The 15,000-nt window shown below is 42.7% G+C and overlaps 1 protein-coding gene across 1 annotated transcript in view; it reads right to left on the reverse strand.

Annotated features, from left to right (window-relative positions):
- The window catches only part of LOC119577575, a 69,273-nt gene that overhangs the window by 29,231 nt on the left and 25,042 nt on the right, over positions 1-15,000 (reverse strand). The window contains exons 7-10 of the mRNA XM_037925158.1: positions 9,775-9,825; positions 8,697-8,755; positions 6,996-7,159; positions 5,974-6,028 (exon numbers count right to left, since the gene is read on the reverse strand). Of these exons, the coding sequence (XP_037781086.1) occupies positions 5,974-6,028; positions 6,996-7,159; positions 8,697-8,755; positions 9,775-9,825 (329 nt within the window). The remainder of the gene's footprint in view (positions 1-5,973; positions 6,029-6,995; positions 7,160-8,696; positions 8,756-9,774; positions 9,826-15,000) is intronic.

The raw sequence follows: 15,000 nt of genomic DNA on the forward strand, positions 1-15,000 counted from the left end.
TGTGTGTGTGTGTGTGTGTGTGTGTGTTTGTGAGGATGTAAGTATAAGTACGAGCGTGTGCGTGTATGTACTCATAAAAACCTGCATCGTAATAAATATGAAGAAACAGTTATCAACGTCCCTCACAGTCACTGGTGCGACCCACGAGATGATTAACAACACCTTTTCAGGAAGCGAAACACTCATGTCAATAGCGACCCTCTTCTTCCAACGCGGCATTGCCACCTTCGCCGATTATTGTGCTGTAGGCCTATGGAGGGTGAAGGAAGGGAGGGAGCGGAGTGAGGGAGAGGGGGAAAGGGAGTGAGGGAGGAGAGGGAAGGGGAAGGAGGGAGAGGGAAGGGGAAGGGGGAGAGGGAAGGGGAAGGGGGGAGAGGGAAAGGGAAGGAGGGAGAGAGAAAGGGAAAGAAAGAAAGAAAATATGAAAATAAAGAGTAAATAAGGAGACGCAGACTTACCTCCGTATAAATCCCAGCAATTCTATCCATGATTTTCGCTTTATTTTTCCTTTTTTTTTTTACTTCTTCCCTTTTTCCTTCTCTTTTTTTCTTCGAATGCCAAAATTGCGTCGTTTATTCCAACTGTCCGAACACGTGTCGTCCAGGATTTAAGACCCTTTTCCTCCTTAGGATTTCGTCCGGAGACCCTTTCGGACGAGTGGAAGCCGGTCGCTCCTTTATTTCTCTCTCTCTCTCGAACGTTTGTTTAAAAAAAAGTGAATTCCTCTTCTTTTCTTTTTCTTGTTTTACTTTTCTTTCCCCTTGTTCTTCCCTCTTAAAAAAGAAGCTTTTCTTTCTTTTTTTTCCGTTTCTTCGCCTTCTTTATCTCCTGTTTCCTCTAATATGAGCTTTTCCGCTTCTCTTGCTCATCAAAGAAAAAAAAAAAAAAATCCCACACTGACATTTCCATCTGTCTTCCTCTCGCGCGTCTTGGGAGCTTCATTCCTGTTCCTTGGGGATGTTCCTTCCGAGTTCAGTCACGAGATCAATTAATTTCTGTAGTTGATTAAAAGAAAATTCGTCATCGGCTGTCTTCGCTTCTCTCCTCTTCCTCCTCCGCAAGTCCTTTCTCTCTCTCTATTTCTGTCTTTCTTATCTTTTATTATTTATTCTTTTACTGGCTCAATCTCTCTCTCTTCCTTTTCTTCTGTCTCTGTTTCTCTCTCGCTCTCTCTATTTTTTTTTCTTTTTTATGTCTCTCCTTCTCTTCTTCTTTTCTCTCTCTCTTCTTCCTCAAGTTGCAGTCATCTTACGAAGTTTCGTCCTATGATCCGGGATTATGACCTCTGTGCAAAGTGGCTATAGAAGTGATTATAGAGTGGATCCAGAAATCTTGCAAGGTGTCACAGTCTTCATTCAGGATGACACTTTCTTCGCTCCCCTTTCACCTTTCACCTTCTCTTTCCCTTCCCCCTTTTTATTCCTTTTCTTTATTCCTCCCTCCTCGCTTCCTTCCCCACTACTCTCTCCTCCTTTCTCTTCCTTCTTCTATCCCTTCCTCCCTTTCTCAATCTCCAAAAGCTTCGCGATTACTCTCGACAGGAAATCCGTATTAAAACGTATTCAAAAAACGTACAAGACAAGATGCATAATAGTAAGCATATAAGACGCACGGAAACTTCACAAGACGTTTAAGACAAGCCGTAGATGGCGTAGTTCGGATCGAGAAACTCTGAAACGAAACGAAACTTCAGCGAAGACGAAACTCGAGGAGAGGAAGTTGAGGCGGAGAAAGACAGATATTACAAAAGGGGGAAGGAGAGAGGGGATGAATAAATGATGAGGAGTAAAAAAAGGAGGAAACACTTTCAGGGGGGGATTTTTTTTTAAGAGAATGTTTAGAAGACGGTGGGCAACGATTTGGAAAATAAAGGAGTGTATAGAGCGAGGCGAGGGTTCGACAAAGAGGGAGGAAGGTAGGAAGGAAGGAAGGAAGGAAGGAAGGAAGGAAGGAAGGAAGGAAGAAGAAAAACAACAACAACAAGAATAAGAATAAGAATAAGAATAAGAAGGAGAGAGAGAGAGAGAGAGAGAGAGAGAGAGAGAGAGAGAGAGAGAGAGAGAGAGAGAGAGAGAGAGAGAGAGAGAGAGAGAGAGAGAGAGAGAGAGAGAAAGAAAGAAAAATGAGAGATAAACTCGAAACGAGAAATAACGAGAAGAGCAAATAATTATATAATATTAATAAAACGTAGAGAATAAACAAACCAAAAAAAACTTATACTTTCCAAAAGCGCTCTCTTAGCAAACGTTTCAAGAATCCGTCTCAAAACTCGCACATAGTTTAGCGTATCTCTCTCCTCACTATTTTACTTCGCACAGCATCTTGGAGAGGGAGAAGTAGAGGGAGAGGAGGAGCAGAGACAGGGGACGGAGAAGGGAGGTAGAGAGAGAGATAAGGGGTAAGGGAGAGGGAAATATAAGGTAAGGGGGTTAGGGAGTTGGGAGGGGCGGGGGAGGGGGGTGGAGAAGCAGGGGGTGGGAGGGGGTGGTGAGGCAAGGCGGGAGGGAGGGTATGAGGGAGGAGGGAGGAGAGGGGGATATTGGGGAATCCCCGGAAATGAGATCTTCAGGTGATTTCCTTCGCGTTCCACATGACCCACGCCCCCCCACCTTTTCAGACTCTCGACCACCTCGTCCTCGTCATCGTCGTCGTCGTCATCTTCATCGTCGTCGTTATCATCATTTCCTTCTCCTTATTTCGCTCATGTCCATCGCTATCCTTTCCATCTTGAAATCTCCCAAAAAAGAAAAGGAAGTAGATAGAAGCAGGTGACGATAATGCGTCTATATATATATATGTGAGAGATCTTGTGGAATTAACAGGCGAAAGAGAGACGGACAAACCAAGAGGCGAATTCAGAGAGTGGGCGTGCGGGCCGTCTTATCTGCCCACGATAAGATGCCGATTTGCTTTGCGGTTTTCCTTTGAAATTCTCGTAACGTAATTACCAGTTTTTTTTTTTTTTTTTTGCTTATTATCCTTTTTTATTTATCTTGTTTATTCATTATTATTTCTTTTGAGGGGAAGAGTCATCGGGTACGATTATGCCGTTTTGTTTTCTCTTTTTTTACTTTTTTCTACTTACATAAGAGATTGGCAATCTATCCTCACCGGTACGTTTGACGTTTTAGTTAACTTTTGAGGATATGTGGGAATCCCTCTCTCCTGGGGTATTATATGGATCTCGTAGTGCCGTAGAAAATCCCGTGTTATCATGTCAGGCAATAAATATTCAGCTCACGTGAAAACCGCTCCAGTTTTCAATTCAAATCTTCTTTCCTCATAAATCTCTTCTACAGAGAAAACGCTCAAATGTAGACAAATGTATATACAATACTATACACGTAACAGGAACTTTTATCAGTATGAACACAGGTTTTTTCTAGAACTTAAAGGGTCCCGTTGTGCAGGAGTCCACTTGGGGGAGTCGAAAGTCTACGGGACGCGCACTCCAATGTTCACTAGGTGCCGGCCGGGGCTTGACTGCGGAGGAAGCTGCTGGTTACTCTTGCCTCGCCGGAGATGTCCGTCTCCTTATCCTCGCTCGTGGCTCTGGCTTCGGCTTGGCCTTCGCTCGACACTGCCAAGCGTTAGATCGTCACTGTGGCGTGTGATGAAGATACCAGAGGTGAGATGATGCTCAAGGTTTAGGTTGCACTCTCTCGATTATCTCTGCGTTTTGAATTCTTTCGTTACACGGGAATACATATATGTTTTCCTCAAAGCGAGAGAAACTCTTGAAATACCGTTTATCCATTTCTCCGAAAATATACACAAGCCACCCCCTCTCCCTCCAAAACAAATACGACCAACACGAAACACCAACCATGAATGAAAATTTAATAGAAAAGGACCTCCAACTCGACATCAAGCGCCATCGAGTAGAGAAGGATTATAAAAAAAAAAAAAAAAAAAAAAAAAAAACAGACGTGAAAGAAAACGGAACTACCATAGTATCCGTTTTCTATGCGAGTCCAGCGACGGCCTTGCAAACACAGAATGCCACTGCAGAAAATCAATCTTTCTATCGCATTCCTAGGCTTGTGGGATTCCCTCTTTCCTTCCCCCCCCCTCCCCCTCCCTCTTCTTTCGATTGTTTGAGACGTCTTTGTAAGTTTATGCTTCGTGTTGTTTTGTTGTTGTTTACTTCGTGTGTGTGTGTGTGTGTGTGTGTGTGTGTGTGTGTGTGTGTGTGTGTGTGTGTGTGTGTGTGTGTGTGTGTGTGTGTGAGAGAGAGAGAGAGAGAGAGAGAGAGAGAGAGAGAGAGAGAGAGAGAGAGAGAGAGAGAGAGAGAGAGAGGAGAGAAAAGAGATGATTTATCTATCCACATATACAAACCTAGAAATAATGAAACGAAGCTTCCTATATATATACACTTTTCTTTCTTTTTTTTCTTTTTTCAATTTCTAAAAAATTTACCCAGCTCTATTTCACGTTGAAAAGGACGGACAGAAGACGTAATTTGCGAACAATAAAGTAAATTGTTCCCGGAAGTGAGAAGTGACGACGTTTGGAGTGACATTTTGAACACGAAAACATTTTTTTCTTCCCTTTTTATATTTTTCGGTTTTCGTTGCTTGGTTGATTGTTTACTTGTTTTATGATTCCCGAAATTCAGGAGTGACGGTTATATTGCTTTAAAAAGTTATGGTATGCGTGCGTGCGTGCGTGCGTGCGTGCCTGTTGTGTGTGTGTGTGCGCGCTCGCGTGTGTGTGTGTGTGTGTGTGTGTGTGTGTGTGTGTGTGTGTGTGTGTGTGTGTGTGGTGTGTGTGTGTGTGTGTGTGTGTGTGTGTGTGTGTGTGTGCGCGCGCGTGTGTGTGTGTGTGCGCGCGTGTGCGTGTGCGTGTGTGTGTGTGTGTGTGTGTGTGTGTGTGTGTGTGTGTGTGTGTGTGTGTGTGTGTGTGTGCGCGCGCGAGCGCGCGCGTGTGCGTGTGAGTCCTGAGAACTAGCACTTCACCTTCTAGATTTCGGAAAGAGGGGAGAGAGAGAACGGACGACAAGGGCATGAGTAAAGGAGTAAGGAGAATAATTAGAAGGAGAGAGGGAGTGTGGGAGGAAATGACAGACAGAGAGAGAGAGAGAGAGAGAGAGAGAGAGAGAGAGAGAGAGAGAGAGAGAGAGAGAGAGAGAGAGAGAGAGAGAGAGAGAGAGAGAGAGAGAGAGAGAGAGAAAGCGAGAGTGAGAGCGAGAGAAAGAGAACGAGAAAAAGAGAGAACAGAAACAAGAAGCGAGAAAGAAAAAACGACCCAACGACTGGCGAGAAGAAAGTCGTTACAGTGCGTGTGGGGGGGGGGAGGTCGTTTTCTCCTCTCCTCGGGTCGTTTCGAATCGCCTGAACGCTTTTCTCTTGTTTTTTTTTTTTTTTTTTTCTCTCTCTCTCGTTCTATCTCTTTTAAGAAATCCCAAGAGTGAAGTTTGGAGTTCTGAAGAGACTGTTTTTTTATTGGCTGTTTTTTTCGTTTGTTGTTGTTGTTGTTGTTTGTTGGATCTGTTTTGTCGCTGCTGTTGCTGTTATTTTTTTGTTGTCATTGTTTTGTTACTGTTATTGTTTTTTGTTGTTGCTGTTATTATTTTTGTTGCTAGTGTTATCGTTGTTGTGTTTGGTCGAGTGTAATGTGTGTGTTTGTGGAGTGAGAATCTATCAATAATAACTAGAATCTTTATACATTTTCTTATTTTCTTTCCTTGTCTGCATGTTTATTTACTTGTTCATTGCATTCCTCTAAACACATTTTCCCTTTTTTTGTCTAACGGTGTAAAACACTAAGAAGGTCACGCGACCCATTATTTGCATATTCTTTTACTAACGAAATAAAACTCTAAGAAACAGAATAAAATAAAAACAAAACCTGAGACAAAGAATAAATAAAGAAAATCAAAGAAAATAAAGAAATAAAGAAATAAATAAAAGGAAATAAACTTATTGTCTTAATAAAATGAATAAATGACAATAAAGACGTTGTTTTACTTACCTTGTTTGATATATGGGCGACGCTGAAGGACATACAGCCAAGGAATTCGCTCCTTCTGAAGGATAAAATAATAATAATAATAATAATAATAATAATAATAATAATAATAATAATAATAATGATAATAATAAATAACGTTAAATCAGAGGAAAGGTCAAAGATTTGCCTTAGGGTAAAGATTAGGGAGTCGAGAGGTTTGAAATCGATTATTTATATAAAAATGATTACTTTTCTCATATGTCATCAGTTCTATACAACTACTAACTTAGTGTAATTAATAATTATATATGTGTTAGTCTCAACCTCTCTCTCTCTCTCTCTCTCTCTCTCTCTCTCTCTCTCTCTCTCTCTCTCTCTCTCTCTCTCTCTCTCTCTCTCTCTCTCTCTCTCTCTCTCTCTCTCTCTCTCTCTCTCTCTCTCTTATATATATATATATATATATATATATATATATATATATATATATATATATATATATAACACGCACATATTTCCTATTTCCTATCCCCTTTGCCAATCTATTCATTTATTCACTTTTCACTCTGTTAATCAACCACTGCAACTTTCTCTTCTCAAATTCAATTTAAAATCGACGCGAGACATCAGGCAAATCGCCCCGCCCTCGCGTCCTAATTAAACTTCTTTCCTAATGCAGTGTTATCAGCATTTTCTTGCAGATACGAGGCGGAGGGGAAAATGACAGCAATGGTGGAAACTAAGAGACACTGTGGTAATTTAGGCGTAAAGAGAAAATGTAAACTAAACCACCTTCCAACTGATAAACCATTACGAGCAACCTAACGGGTAGTTTTCTAGCAACCATTCAAGCTAAACACTCAACCACAGGTTACCCCACCCACCCATATCCCACCCCAATCCACCCATTTTCCACCCCCACCCACCCAATCTCCACCATCCACCCACCCACCCACCTACCCATATCACCCCATCCCCCTCCCACATTCCACCCACCCACCTATATCCCCCCCACCCCCACCCCCCTTTCCCCCGCCCACACTCACTTCCTCAAGGTATCTCGACTCCAGACCGAGATCAGGAGGCGCTTATCCAGGTCTTCGGGAAGAAAGTCAAAGCTGAATTTCTGGTCGAAGCTCGGGGCGTTGGTGGCGCGGATCAGCGGCGTCCGGCAGAAGGTCCTCTCGACGCAGTCCGGCACCAGGGAGATCTGTGGGGGAGAGGGGGGTCAGTATGGGGGGGAGGGGGGAAAGTATGGTGGTGGGGGAGAGGGGGGTCAGTATGGTGGTGGGGGAGAGGGGGGGTCAGTATGGTGGTGGGGGGAGGAGGGGGTCAGTGTGGTGGTGGGAGGAGGGGGGTCAGTGTGGTGGTGGGGGAGAGGATGGGGGGAGTGTGGTGGTGGGGGAGGGAGGGGTGAGTATTGTGGGGATGGGGGGGGTAAGGGGGTGAGAGGAGCTTGGGAGGGGGGAAGAGGGAGGGGTGTGAGAGGTATGGTAGTATGGTGGGAGAGAATGGTGGTGAGAGGGTGGGTATGGTGGGGGGCGGGAGTGATGATGGTAGGAAGTAGTAGGTGTGTGGGAGGGAGGAGGAGGCGGTGGTGAATGGGCATGGTGATGAGTATGGTGTGTCTGGTGTAGTGGTCGTAAGTGAGTATGGTGAGTGACTATGGCGGGAGATGGGGACAGCAACATACACCACAAACGACAATGACAACACTAACAACTCCCCTTCACCCCCCCCTCCCCCCTCGTTCTCCACACCATGACAAACGACCCGAAAAGACCCGCCTGGTCACGCCCACGCCCCCCCCCCCCCCCCGGGTGATTTACAGGATGTCAGATCACGTTATAAATCTGAGCCTCGGAGTTACATGTTTTCAACGTGTTAGGATCGGGTCGCAAGGAGGAGGAGGAGGAGGAGGAAGAGGAGGAGGATAATGAGACAGGAGGACGTCCTAAAAATGGGAGGAAGGGAAGATAGGAGAGGAAGAGAGATGTGGAAGGGAGAGGAAGAGAGAAGATGGAAAGGAGAGGGAAGGAGGAAGAGGAGAAAGGGAGAGGAAAAGAGGCAGGGAAGGAGAGGGAGAGATAAGGAGGAAGGGAGACGTAGAGAAAGCGTGGAAGAGAGAAAATGCAAGAGGAAAGAAGGGGACGAAAGAAGATAGAAATACATAGAAAAAGCGAGGAAGAGATGAAGGAAGGGGAAGAAGGAGAAAGCGAGGAAGGGAAAGTGGAGAGAGAGAGCGTGGAGGGAGACAGAGAGAGAGAGAGAGAGTGAAGGAGACAGACAGAGAGAGAAAGCGTGAAGAAGGGAGACAGAGAGAGAGAGAGGGGAAGACCGGATGATGGAAGGGAGCAAGAAAGATAACAAGAGAGATGAATAATGGAGAAGAGCATTAATATAATGATTAAATAAACAATGTGATTTTTCCAAAGTGGTGGTGGTGGTGGTGATAATGATAATGATGATGATGATGATGATGATGATAACGACGATGATGATGACGATAACGATGACGATGACGATGATGATGATGATAACGACGATGATGATGACGATGACGATAACGATGATGACGATTATAACGACGATGATGATGACGATAACGATGACGATAATGATAAAAACCAATGAAACTGAAAGAATAGAGATAACCACATTTCACATCAGTCACCAATAACAACAATTTAATTATCTCGCGTTTAGTTATACAAGGAGAAAACAAACAAACAAACAAACACACTCACCTTGACATACGGGTTGCACACACTAGAATACCGTGACTTTAACTTCCTTGCCTCGATAACTGCAAAAGACGAGGAGAAATGAGAGAAAATTCGGATAAATGAAGAGATGAATAGATGGGCAAATAGATATATAAGTGGGTAAATAGATAAATAAATGGGTAAATAGATGGGTAAATAGATACATAAATGGGTAGATTGATAAATAAATGGGTAAATAGATAAATAAGTGGTAAATAGATAAATAGATGGGTAAATAGATATATAAATGGGTAGATTGATAAATAAATGGGTAAATAGATAAATAAATGGGTAAAAAGTTAAATAAATGGGTAAATAGACACACGAACAAAGAGATAAGGATATAAACAAGCAGATTAGTAAATGAAGGCAGGAATGAGGGGGAATAAATGAGGGAGGGAGGGAGGGAGGGAGGGAGGGAGGGAGGGAGGGAGGGAGGGAGGGAGGGAGGGAGGGAGGGAGGGAGGGAGGGAAGGGAAGAGGAAGAAGAGTCGCAATTTGGCATTTCGAAACCTCGCTTCAAAATGTTACTTAGAAGCGACACTTGCGGAAGTGAAAAAGGTCAAGGTTCAGAAAACTGGTACTGAAGTATTAATTTTTCTTTTCGTTTTATTGGAATTTTCTGTCTATTTTTTTTTTTTTTCGTTTTATTGATATTTTCCATCTATCTATCTCTCTTTCTTCTATCAATCTATCTCTTTTCAGATTTGTTTCTGTTTAGTGTTCTACCGTCGTTTATTGATATTTTTTTCCTAATTCTTATTATTTTTTTCCTCTCAATATCATTTGCATGTTCATTAACCTTTTTAAAACACCTTCTTTGCTTTTTTTTCATACTACTAGTTATTATTTCTTGCACTCTACTAAATCATTGTAATAAATAACAACTGCATTAACCTTTCAACTGCAAAAATTGTTTTATAAAATAAGATGATGATATTTATTAAGCAAAAGATTATATAAAAAATTTATATCCACTTATATTATATTATATTATATTATATTATATTTTCATATCCATTTTTATATCCACTCCACAAGAAGACAATCTCGCCCTTACTGTGTATGGTAAGAAGGCCGAAATTCTCGTACACTGCTAGCTTCAGCTGACCTGCGGCGAAAACAGAAAATAATTTGTTAGTATAATTTAACATATTGTCAGAAAGGAGTAAGTATATATAAACATCACTGATGAATAACTGTGAATAAATTTATTACATAAAATCGACTACAAACGAGGATAATAATTACAATTATATTAATAATAGTGATAATATTATATCATAATGGTAATAATAATGATACAATGATAATAAAAAAAAGTAATATAATGATGATGATGATGATGATAACAAAAATACTAATAATAACAACAACGCTACTAATAACAAACATTAATATGAATAACAAATCACAAATTAACACTATCTTAAACACGAAGAAATTAAGAAAAAAAAAATATGCATGGAGATTTACGACTTCATACACAAGTGAAAGGCCATAAAAAATAATAGAAAAAATAAGGTCACAGCGAGGGAAGGGACGCTGTAATATGAACTCTGACCCCGGCGGCGCAGGTCAGCCTGATGGCCCTGGCTGGTGTTCTGTGGTCAAGAGTGCTATTAGGACTCTCTCTGCGGGTTCTCCAATTTTCTCTTTTTTTTTTTTTTTTTTTCCGTTTAGCTTTATCTCCGTTTCTGTTTTTCTTCGTCTCTCTTTCTCTTTCTTTTCTTATTTCTCTTTATTCTTCTCTCTCTCTCTCTTTCTTTCTTCGTCTCTCTTTCTCTTTCTTTCCTCATCTCTCTTTCTCTTTCTTTCTCCGTCTCTCTTTCTCTTTCTTTCTCCGTCTCTCTTTCTCTTTCTTTCTTCATATCTCTCTCTCTCTCTCACTCATTCTCCTTCTTCCCCCCTCCTTCTCCCTCCTCTCCCCCTCCCTTTTGTTCTGCCCCCCCCTTCCATCTCCCCCATCCCGCGTGTTAGAAAAGGAAGGAATTAACAAAGAAACGCGTGCAGGCGGAAACAAAGACGAGGAAGAAGAGGGAACAGAGAAAACCGTGGTCAGAGACATAAAGTGATAAAGGAGGGAAAAAAGGAGGGAGGAAAGAAGGACTGAGAAAAGGAGGAATTAAAGAGAGAGAGAGAGAGAGAGAGAGAGAGAGAGAGAGAGAGAGAGAGAGAGAGAGAGAGAGAGAGAGAGAGAGAGAGAAGCAAGAAGCACGAGAAATAAGAAGACAATAACCGAGAGAGCGAAAGAGAACACAAAGAAATAAAGGGAAAAGGAAGAAGAAACAAGAAAACGGGAACCAAACAGATGCTAAGTCATCTGGCGGAAGGAGGGGGGAGGGGGAGAAGGGGAAATAGAGGTGGAGGGGGGGTTGGGGGTCACTGGAGGCACGTGGTGGGACAGAAATGAAGGCAAAGGATAATTAGGACACTGGAGGAGGAAGTCCTAATGAAAAGCACAAATATCATAATGAAGAAAACGATGATGATGATGGTGAGATGAAAACAGGAAGGGGAAAACACGGAAACAAAATATACGTAAAAAAAAAAAATACAACACATACATATATAATGAACATTTGTGAGTGTACGTTTAAATAAATAGACAGAGAGAGAGAGCCAAAGAGAGCCAGAGAGCCAGAGAGCCAGAGAGCCAGAGAGTGCCAGAGAGAGCCAACCGAAGCGAGAGAGAGCGAGAGAGCCGGCAGCGAAGGCACGTGAATAATTAGAAGAGAGACACTTTAAGGGACAGTAATTAGGAGGCGAAGGGGGGGCGGGGGGGTTGAGGGGAAATGAGGTGGGGGCGAGATGGTGGTTGGAGGGCCATAGTCGTTAAGCCACGAGAGAGAGAGAGAGAGAGAGAGAGAGAGAGAGAGAGAGAGAGAGAGAGAGAGAGAGGAGAGAGAGAGAGAGAGAGAGAGAGAGAGAGAGAGAGAGAGAGAACAGAGAGAGAGACAGAGAAGAGAGAGAGAGAGAGACAGAGAGAGAGAGAGAGAGAGAGAGAGAGAGAGAGAGAGAGAGAGAGAGAGATTCATGTGTGTGTGTGTGTGTGTGTGTGTGTGTGTGTGTGTGTGTGTGTGTGTGTGTGTGTGTGTGTGTGTGTGTGTGTGTGTGTGTGTGTGTGCGCGCGCGCGCGCGCGGGCACGCGTGCGTGCATGTGCGTGTATGTGTGCATGCAGGCACGCGTGTGGCCATGCGTACATACAATCCAACGTACATGCATCGCAAATGCACATACCCTTCCCTCCATTCCTTAACCCTTTTTATCCGTCTTCCTCTTCCTCCCCCATTCACACCTCGCAGATGACCCCACTTCCTGTGCATCCCCAACGGTCGCGCGTGGCCCTGTTCCCCGCTGTAACCGACCAGGAGGAGGGGAAGGGAGGGGCGGAGGAAGGAGGGGAAGGGAGGGGGCGGAGAGAGAGGAGAAGGGGGAGAAAGGAGGGGAGAAGTGGGGGGGGGGAGAGGGATTGAAGGAAAAAAGAGGAAGACAAAGGGGAAAGTGGAATAAGGAGTAAGGAAAGCAGAAGCGAGGGGGGCAAGACCCGAGGGAGGGTGTAAGGGGGGGGGGGGAGAGCCAAGATGCTCTATCGTCTCCTATCCACGTGTCCTCCCCTCCTCCCCCTCCTCCCCTCCTCCTCCTCCTTCCCTCTTCCCCCTCCTTCCCTCCTCCCCTGTTTTTCCCTCCCCCATCCTCCCATCCCCCTCCTCTTTTTCCTTTCCTTCCCCCCTTCCCTCCTTCCTTCCCCTTCCCTCCTCCCCCTCTTTTCCCCTCCTTCCCTCCTCCCTCTTTCGCTTCCTCTTTCCACTAACCATTCGTTATCCGTTAGTAACCGGAGAAGGCGATGGAGAAAGAGGAGAAGGAAGTGAGGAAGGAAAGAAAAATAATGAGGATTAAGCGTGAAAAAATGAGACGAAAGAGTGAAGAAGTAAAAAGAAGAAAAGGGAGAATAAAGATAAGAAGGAAGGAGTAGGAGAATGAGAAAGAGATGAAAGGGGGGGGGGAAAGGAAAAAAGGAAGAGGTAGGGAAGAGGGAAAAGAAGAAATTTATGGAAGACGAGGAGGAGGAGAAAGAGACAAGACAAACGGAGAAAAAGAAAAAAAGAAAGAGAAAGAGAAAGAGAATAAGAACAATAAGGATAAGGAAGGAGAGAGAGATAGAGAGAGAGAGAGAGAGAGAGAGAGAGAGAGAGAGAGAGAGAGAGAGAGAGAGGAGAGAGAGAGAGAGAGAGAGAGAGTGAGTAAACGAACATAGGGAAGTAGTAATAATAATAATATTATCTACCCTTGTCGATAATAGTAATAATAATGATAGCAACAGTAACAATGGCAATAACAATACTACGACGATGATGTTATGATGATGATAAGAAATAACAATAATAAAAAATAATAATAATAATAATAAATAATAATAATAATAATAATAATAATAATAATAATAATAATAATAATAATAATAGAAGAAGAAAAAAACGAAAAAACCGAAGAAAAAACAGAAAACAAAGAAAAAGAAACACCAAAGGACAAGAAGAAGAAAGAAGATAAACAGGACGAGAAAAATAACAACAATAACGCCCTCATTTTAAGCGATTTGTCACCTGCTGTCTCGCTGTCACGAATGAGGAATGAGAGAAGAAGGGGAAAGGGAAGAGGAAGAGAGAGAGGGGAGAAGAGGGGAGACAAATCGCGAAGACAGAGGAAGAAGCGATGATTGGAGGAGATGAGAGAGAGGAGTGATAAGGGATTTTGTTGTTGTTGTTGTTGTTGTTTATTTATTCATCAATCAATCTGAATCCATTTAATTTGGAGAATCAATCCTTTCTTAGGTATTTCTATCCACATCTATCTAATCTACCTCTCTATCTATCACCCATCCGCCCACTCACCCATCCTTCCCTCCACCCATCCACCCAACCTACCATCCACGCCCACCTACCCACCCATCCACGCCCACCTACCCATCTACCCACCCATCCACCCATCTACCTTCCACTTCCCTCATCCATCTACTGTAATGTACATTCTCAAGTTTCTGAAGAAGAAGAAAAAAATCCAAAACATGAAAAATACAAAGAAAAAAGAAAATGAAAAAGAAAATGTATCGGAGAATTTAACCTCTGAAGTTCCTCGTTGCATAAGAGCGTTTGATCTTTCTCTCTCTCTGTCTCTGTTGTCTGTCTGTCAGTCTGTCTATCTATTAATCTATCTATCTATATATCTATTTGTCTATCTATCTGTCTATATCTCTCTCTCTCTCTATCTCTCTTTATATCCCTCTCTCTCTCTCTCTCTCTCTCTCTCTCTCTCTCTCTCTCTATATATATATATATATATATATATATATATATATATATATATATATTATATATATATATATATATATATATATATATATTTCTATCTCGTTTTATTTCTCTACATATATAATTCTATTTCTCTTCTCTCTCTCTCTCTCTCTCTCTCTCTCTCTCTCTCTCTCTCTCTCTCTCTCTCTCTATCCCTTGTCTGAATGGATTTTTGAGTGCGAAAGAAAGGAGGAAAGGAGAGGGGAAGGCAGAGGTTGAAAGTGTGGAAGAGGGAACGGGAGATTAATGGGTAACGTATTTTCTCTGTCTCTCTCGTTTTCGTTTCTCTCTCTCTCTCTCTCTCTCTCTCTCTCTCTCTCTCTCTCTCTCTCTCTCTCTCTCTCTCTCTCTCTCTCTCTCTCTCTCTCTCTCTCTCTCTCTTTCGCTTTCTTTATTTTCTGTTTCACTTTCGCTCTCTCGTTTTCTCGGTCTCTTTCTTTCTCTTTCTCTTTCTCCTAATAAAAAGAGGGAGAAAGACGCAGAGAAAGAGAAAAAGAGAGAGATAGAGAAAGATGTAGAGAAAAGAGAGAAAGAGAGAGACAGACACACAAATAAAATGAGAGTCAGAGACAGCCGGAAGAGCAACCCCCCCCCCAAGTCTCTCAACGCAAAGAGCTTTCAGAATCTTTGAAGGAAAAGTTCTTTTAAAGCATCTCTTTCTTATCTCACTTGGCAACGCCGGCGGTTTCGGCAAGTCATATATAAGAAGACAAGGATGAAAAACAGATACTGTAAATTTATATATATATATAAAAAACAGGTGAAAAACAACATTGTTTACGCTATAAATATAAGGCTCGAGAGACGGCCTAGTGCATCGCACGCACTTGAAACGTCTTAAACAAACATCTTGTTCCTTGAAACCGAAAGAGGCCACGGAACAGGGCATTATCTCCCCCTTACCCCCCTCCACCACTCTCACCTTTGCCTCCCC

The sequence above is a fragment of the Penaeus monodon genome, chromosome 10 (assembly GCF_015228065.2).
Source record: "Penaeus monodon isolate SGIC_2016 chromosome 10, NSTDA_Pmon_1, whole genome shotgun sequence".
Taxonomy (NCBI): Eukaryota; Metazoa; Arthropoda; class Malacostraca; order Decapoda; family Penaeidae; genus Penaeus; species Penaeus monodon.